General features: G+C 34.2%; 1 protein-coding gene across 1 annotated transcript; it reads left to right on the top strand.

The window, feature by feature from the left end:
• Positions 1-3254: 3254 nt before the first annotated feature.
• Positions 3255-4456, top strand: LOC129802970 (elongation of very long chain fatty acids protein 7-like). The gene is made up of 3 exons (XM_055849237.1): positions 3255-3462; positions 3528-4093; positions 4162-4456. Exons 1-3 carry the CDS (start codon positions 3402-3404, stop codon positions 4339-4341), a joined length of 807 nt encoding a protein of 268 aa, XP_055705212.1. The 5' UTR covers positions 3255-3401; the 3' UTR covers positions 4342-4456.
• The last annotated feature ends 2510 nt before the right edge of the window (positions 4457-6966 follow it).

Below are 6966 nucleotides of genomic sequence, written 5' to 3'. Positions count from 1 at the left end.
AAATTCATCAGAGATTCGTCATAAATCTGCCGAAATATTCTGACGAATTTTGTCCCAAGCCCAAATAAAATTCGTAAGAATATCTACAGAATTTATCTGCAGATATTCTGTAGAGGTGTAGATTTTCTCTACAGAAATCTTAAAGATATCTGCAGATATTATTTGACGGGTTACGAGAAATATGACAGAACTTCGTGGCTTACTTCAGTCTTATTTAGTTTTGGTGAAGTACTAACAAAGTTTGTTCCCTGTTTTTGAGTGATATTATTGAATATTCATTGAGTATTGTGTTGATTCACGTTACTGATGATTTGTACATTTGACCTGAAGTGAGATTTGCCTTGTGAATTATATTTTTCGTGTGAAAAATGGGAAATTTTTTAAGACATTCACCAGTGAGGTGATGATTCTTATTTTGGACAGGTGTTTTTCTCACGAAATTTCGTGAAGTTTTAACTTTTGTGATGACTAGGTTGGACAAATGCCTGGAGAAACAAAGGAGCATCATCTCTACGAAAGAGATGCAGTGAGAAATGCCTTGAAAGGCTCCCGGAAAGGGCAGGGAATGAGCGAATCCGCACGTACTTGGAGTACCGAAGTCAACTCACTTTAATGAATGATATGGAAAGTTTCTGGGCGTCTTGTGACATTCCACGTTTCCCTTACATGACCAGGAAGAGGACTTGGTAAGATTGGTTCATAAAATGAAGAACAATGGGCATCCTGTTGAGGCGGATTATCTGTCCAAATTTACAGACAAGTTGTAAAAATTAATAATCAAGTTGTCCAAAATAAGAGTCAAATTCACCTCTACATATCAATTCATTTTTAAACGTATTAAAACTAATTTTAGTAAAAATGAGATGATAAATAGCTTGCCAAGTTTCTAAACAATCCTTCTGAAAAGAGAGTAACAAGAAGTCAATTAGTATTGAAAATATCGCACTTCAAACTTGGGATATCGATGCTAATATGCAGACTGTCCAAAATTATAAGCACTTCCCCTACCATTGTCCAACTTGTACCACTTTACCCTACAGTAGACTCTCGCTCAATCGGCTCTTTTTTAATCGAGCGCAAAATTTTGTTGACGATTTTTACGTTTGAATTTAAAGCAAATTTGTTGAAATTCGCTGTAGTTCAGTTCCCCTTGTTTTATAATGATTCTTTATAATTGAGCGCTTTTTGTGGAATTTACAATGATTTTGATGGCAAAATCTCTTGATAATTTGGATGACATTTTGCCCCATATGCCCGATTGCAGCGAATTTATTTTGCAATTGTTTAATGGCAAATGAAAGAAAAACCCTTTTCTTCTGTTCTCTCTTTTCCCCTTTAAATTTTACTGCTGCCTTCTTTTTTTTATAAACATTTTTGTTTATTGTGCATATCTCTGCCATTTTTATTCGATGTTGATGAGTAAGTAGTCGTTGGAAAGGTCTCAATGAGCTCTATAACATACTCAAAAATCATAAAAATCGGAAAATTACAACTGTCAAAATTTCAAGGTCAAAACTTTTAAAGCGATTCTAGCGCCACTAGCGGAGGTTTGCCGAAATTTAAATATTCTACAAAGTTTCCTTGAAGAAGTATAATATGTTTACTCTGATGACATATGACATTACCATGAAGGTGTATCCCATGAAAGAGTTCTGATGTTCATCAATAACTCACAAACCAAGCTTGAACATCATTAAAACGCATTTTCAAAGATATTTAGGTCAAAGAAAAATAGCAACAAATGTTAAAAGAAATTTGCATATATAAGAAATTCATGACTATCAATAGTCAGAATGGCTACTTCTAATGGCCGCACAGTAAAAAACCAGTGGCTGGTTCACTTTCTATATGGACCCTCCTTACATGCCAAGTTTCGTCCCGATCCGAGGGAGACAGTTGGGTTCCTCCCCTTGTAAGCCGTTTCTCGGTTTAACTTAATTCGTAAGTGTATGAGTGTATCTAGGTCATAAAACGTTATAAAATTAATACTCGCCTACCTAAAGTAATAGTGCCAGTTCAAGACAATTTCATAAGTCTGTAGAATTACGAAAATAGTTCAATTAGGTATAATTTCAACTAAAAAAAAATCAAATATAAACGCAACAATTCTTGAAAAGATTTCTAGATAAAGAAATACTATATTTCGAAACAAATTCTGTAGAAAGTTTTTTTCTTAAATCTGAGAAGAATTGCAATTCAAAATTTATACAAAAACAATTTAAATGGGTAAGTGCTGCTTTACATTTCCTTAGAATTGTTTACATTTACATACTTTATGTATATTTATTTTACTTTTGAACAAAATCCCCTAAATTTGCAGGATTTTTTGAGTTTTTGAAGGTCAAATAGATTTTTGAAGGTTATGTGCAGCATAACCTCGAATTTCTAAATGTAGATGAATAATAGAGAATAAAAAATAAATACTTTTGATAAGAAAAATTACATTTTTAGTAAACGGAATACGAAAATGATATATAACTTCCAAATTTTTCCTTTACCATCAATGTTTTACTAACTTACCAATTTTTATTTCTACTTACCCTGCTTGCCAAAATACTGCCTAATCTTTTGTTGCCCTTAAAAAGCATATTGGTCAGTAATTAACGCAAAATTGTTAATTCATGTTGATGCCCATGTGATTTAGAACTTCTTATTTTACTGCTCGAACTCCATAGATATTTTTCATCCCCAAAAATTTCCATCTTCCATTCCCCAGAGACCACTTTGATCAACAAATCTTCGCGTTTTAGACGATTTCTGAGAAATGGCGTCACGCTGTCCGTCTGTCCGTCCGGCTGTCGCCAGCTTTAGAAGCCAAACGGTAAGAGATAGCGACTTGGTACTTTCGAGCAACCCCCCATAAATCGACTCAAAGATCGTTAACATGCCTTCATTTTACTCCCACTCTACCTGTTCCCAATTTCAAAGGTGTCCCATTTCCCTCTATGTGCAATTATGCTCGAGGTACTTTCTAGGCAAAACTGTTACATTCTTTCTTGTTTTTTTAGAGCACTTGTGTTTCTACCTCGTATAAGTTGATCACCTACAATTTAGAGGTCATAAGGTCAAGGTAGTTTAGAAGAAAATCCTAGAGCGTGTCTACAAGAAAAATGAAGTACATTTCTTCAATTCTCTTTTGAAAAAATTATATTTTGCATTAATTCTAGTAATTGCGACAGCATTTAGTTCTGTGACGAAATATAATCAGCTGGCTGAAAAAAATCATTAACAGTAATTCTTTCTTTGCCAAGTCTTTCAGGTTCAATTACAATATAAAGCGAATAAATTAACCTTCTTAGCATAATTAATTTGGATTGCACGTTATAAAAGAAATTGAGAGAGGAAATGATTTTCCAGAATTTTCAGAGAAATTCTCAGAGGTGCACCTGCCCCGGTAAATCATGTTCCTAATTGTGAGGAAAGTTTTTGAATTCTGTGACAATCTGGACAAGAACTTTAGCCGTGAGTGATGGGTCTTGTGGTTGTATTGTTTTTAGGGAATTTCTCAGTGTTACTTTTATGATCAGATCCTCTGGCTCAGTATCCGATTATAAGGAGTCCAAGTTCAATATTTGCCATTGTGATCCTCTACCTGCTTTTTGTGTACAAATGGGGCCCCAAATTGATGCTGGACAGGAAACCATTCAACCTCCAACGCACGATAATCGTCTACAATGCCCTACAAGTCCTTCTAAATGCATACATCTTCATCGAATCCAGTCATATCTACCTACAACTCTACGATCTCAAGTGCCAACCAGTGGATTACAGTGTCACTCCAAAGACACTTCGACTGGCCAGAGTCAGCTACATCTACTGCCTCACAAAATTCTTTGACTTTATAGATACAGTATTCTTCGTGCTGCGAAAGAAGAATCAGCAAGCATCCTTCCTCCACAGCTACCATCATGCTGGGATGGCTGTAGTCTGTGGAGTTCTCTACAAATTCTTCGCAAATAGCCACTTTATCCTCATGGGAATAATCAATTCTTTCGTACATGTCCTCATGTACTGCTACTACGAATTGGCTGCCCTCAATCCCAACTACAGAAATAATCTCTGGTGGAAGAAGTACATAACTCAACTCCAAATTGTAAGATCAGGAAGCACGAGAACCTTCCCAAAAAAGCACAAAATATTATCCCAATTTATCCTTTTCAGTTCCAATTTGGCATCATTTTTCTACATCTAACTGCGGGTTTCTTCTCAAATTGTGGCTTACCGAAGATTTTGGTAACCCTGCTCATGATCCAGACCCTCTTTATCACTCTCATGTTCTCAGATTTTTACTACAAAAACTACATCAAGAAACGCCCTAAGCAAACTAATAAACAAAATTAAACTAATAAATTATTGCAGAGATTACCAAATTGGACTACAAAGCTGGTGTACTCTCTATTTTCAGAGAGTTTCTCTTCATACGTGAGATTAGAAATAAAAATTTCAATTAATTTTACAACGTTTTTACTTCAATCAAAGGCAGATATTGGATGGTAAAAGGTATTTGACATTGACTCTATCAGACTCCTCCCTTTGAAAAAGTTAAGCCACACCCTTTTTCTGATTTATCTTGAAGATTGTTCAGGAAATTTTTGGGCGTCAAAGTCATTGTAAATTCCACAAAAATCGCTCAATTATAAAATAAGACGAACTACAGTGAATTTAAACAAATTTGCTTCAAAATGAAACGTGAAAATTGTCAACAAAATTTTACGCCCGATTGAGCGAGAGTCTACTGTATTACCATTTTTTTTTTAGCGAAGCCGAACCAAAATTGTACTGATGATTCTTTTAGAAAATCCCCCTTAGTGGTTTGCGCCTGAAATAAAATCCCCCCGCTTTCAGTTAAAATCTCTCCAAGTGTGTCTTGGCTAAAACAGTTTACACTGGCTTGAGAGCTTTGTTGAGTTTTTTGATCATTGTAAAAACCTCAAAATCATTCAATTTGAATTAAAAATGGATTTATGATTAATTTGTTTTAGCACTAAACCTACCGACCGTTTTGGTCGTTTTTTGGTCAAATGACAAACCACGGTAGGGTAGGATACTCAAAAAATTTGTCTTGGAAAAGAGCAAAAAATTAAAATGTTAAAGAAACATTGCACATAATCATGTATTAATTAAAACTTTAGCAATATTTTCTTTTCCTTTTTTCAAAAGTCTTACAATTTCGTCTTAGAATTAGAAGAGTTCTTAGGGAATCTCTTAAGCTACATCTGCTCCAAAATTATCGAAATCGGTTTGACATTAAATTTTCAGTTAATTTTTCAATCTTTTGAGACTCGAAAAGAGCATTTCCAGCCAATTTTTGAGCATTTTTATGATATTATCTTCAGGCAAAAGTCCTCTTGACGGCTTTAGTAAATTTTTAGCTAATGAAATCCATCAGTTTCATTTTATTAAGTTGTAAATGTGGATTTTTTTCTTAATTTAATTTGAATTTTTTAATCAAATTTCAACCAAGAAAAGTCCATATTTGGAAATTGATTATTAGGGAATTTCAAATAAAAACTTAGAACTTCTGAATGGAGTTTTAAATAAAAATTGAGGTTACTTTTTGTATCTTTTACTTACAAATAAATCTAACATTCACTTTTTGAATAGGTAATGAAAATTTTATTAACTATCTGAACCAATTAGAATCATCAAAAACGGATTAAAAGGATTTATTCCAATTTTTCAAATAAAGTTTTAAGTGTTTTTGATCTAACATTTCTTTTAAAACATTATTTTGAAGTTAAAAATGCAATTTTCTCTTAGGAAAGTTCCTGAGATCCAGGCATACAGGGAGTTCCGGCTTGAGAGAAAACGAACTGAAAGAATTTGAAATGAATAGCCTACTATTGGAGGCTTACAGTAGAGTCTTGCAAAATCGAACACTTAGGGGATATTTTTGACATTAAATTGTCCTTTGACTCAAATGACCGTACCTTCTCATAAATCTTCATGGTGATGTATGTTCTTTTCATTTTATACGATCATAATGTTTGTAAATATTCAAGAAGTAACACAGAAATATTATTTTCAATCATCCAAAACACTATTTTTTTAACATAACCTTACAAGTGATACTTTGAATTCAACCGCTGCCGTTCGAATTTGAGACAGATTTGAGAGATAAAATAATTTTTGAAATACTCCGAAATGTATGCAATTTTTTCACGCAATAAATTTGAAATACATTTCTTATGAACCGTTAGCGCTGAAAAATAGGCCGAAAAATTGGCGCCGAAAATGTTTTGCATACATCACGGCGTTTCCATAGCTTATCACACAAAAATATCTCCTGCAGATATGCAATTTTACTGTGTCACTAGAGTTAATTCGTAGGATTTTTTCGGTCCCGAAAATTTTTTTCAAAGCGGAACTTCCTGTATTTGAGGAGCCCGGAGCATGAACTGTGTTTACATTTTGCACGAGCCAAATCTGCGTTCCCAATTTAACGAGGAAGAATTGGGAATATGAACTTTCGGTGGCAGAATTTTTGTTATCTTCATCACTCTTTAAATACAAATGTTTTGATTGCAAATCACCGTGTGATCACAGTTCGAAACGTTTCAAAGTAACAATATAAAATTTGCCAGGACGTTCTATTTTAGTCAAGACACATTTGGGGAAATTATAACAGAGGGGAGAAAATTTATCTCAGGAACAAACCACTAAAGGAGGTTTCCCAAGACTCACCGGTGCATGGTACAGTGAGGTGCATTTCGAAATAAACCCATTTAGAAGCACCCTAGGTGGAATTTTTGTTCAATTTGCGTAATATGGGTTTGCCAATATTAATTTCCAGTTTAAAAAATTAGTAACAAAACCGGTCCACACCGAAAAAGAATGGTAAAAAAATTGCCGCTTTACATCATGTTTTCGGGTACACGGCGAATTTTCCCTCGACATTGTTTATTTCGTGAGAAAAGAGCACAAATTGCTGATCCGGCTCACCCCATCCCATTTTCTTAAAGGAAT

This window comes from Phlebotomus papatasi, chromosome 2 (assembly GCF_024763615.1).
Source record: "Phlebotomus papatasi isolate M1 chromosome 2, Ppap_2.1, whole genome shotgun sequence".
Lineage (NCBI taxonomy): Eukaryota > Metazoa > Arthropoda > Insecta > Diptera > Psychodidae > Phlebotomus > Phlebotomus papatasi.
The sequence above is the reverse complement of the archived record's forward strand: the minus strand, read 5'-3'. Positions and strand labels throughout refer to the sequence as shown.

What these genes read in the sequence shown, in the direction of transcription:
- LOC129802970 (XM_055849237.1), top strand. Translation starts at nt 3,402, where the DNA reads ATGTTCCTAATTGTGAGGAAAGTTTTTGAATTCTGTGACAATCTGGAC. An exon ending in TCTGGACAAGAACTTTAGCC is followed by an intron (nt 3,463 to 3,527) that starts GTGAGTGATGGG and finishes TTTTATGATCAG; the next exon opens with ATCCTCTGGCTCAGTATCCG. An exon ending in ACATAACTCAACTCCAAATT is followed by an intron (nt 4,094 to 4,161) that starts GTAAGATCAGGA and finishes TATCCTTTTCAG; the next exon opens with TTCCAATTTGGCATCATTTT.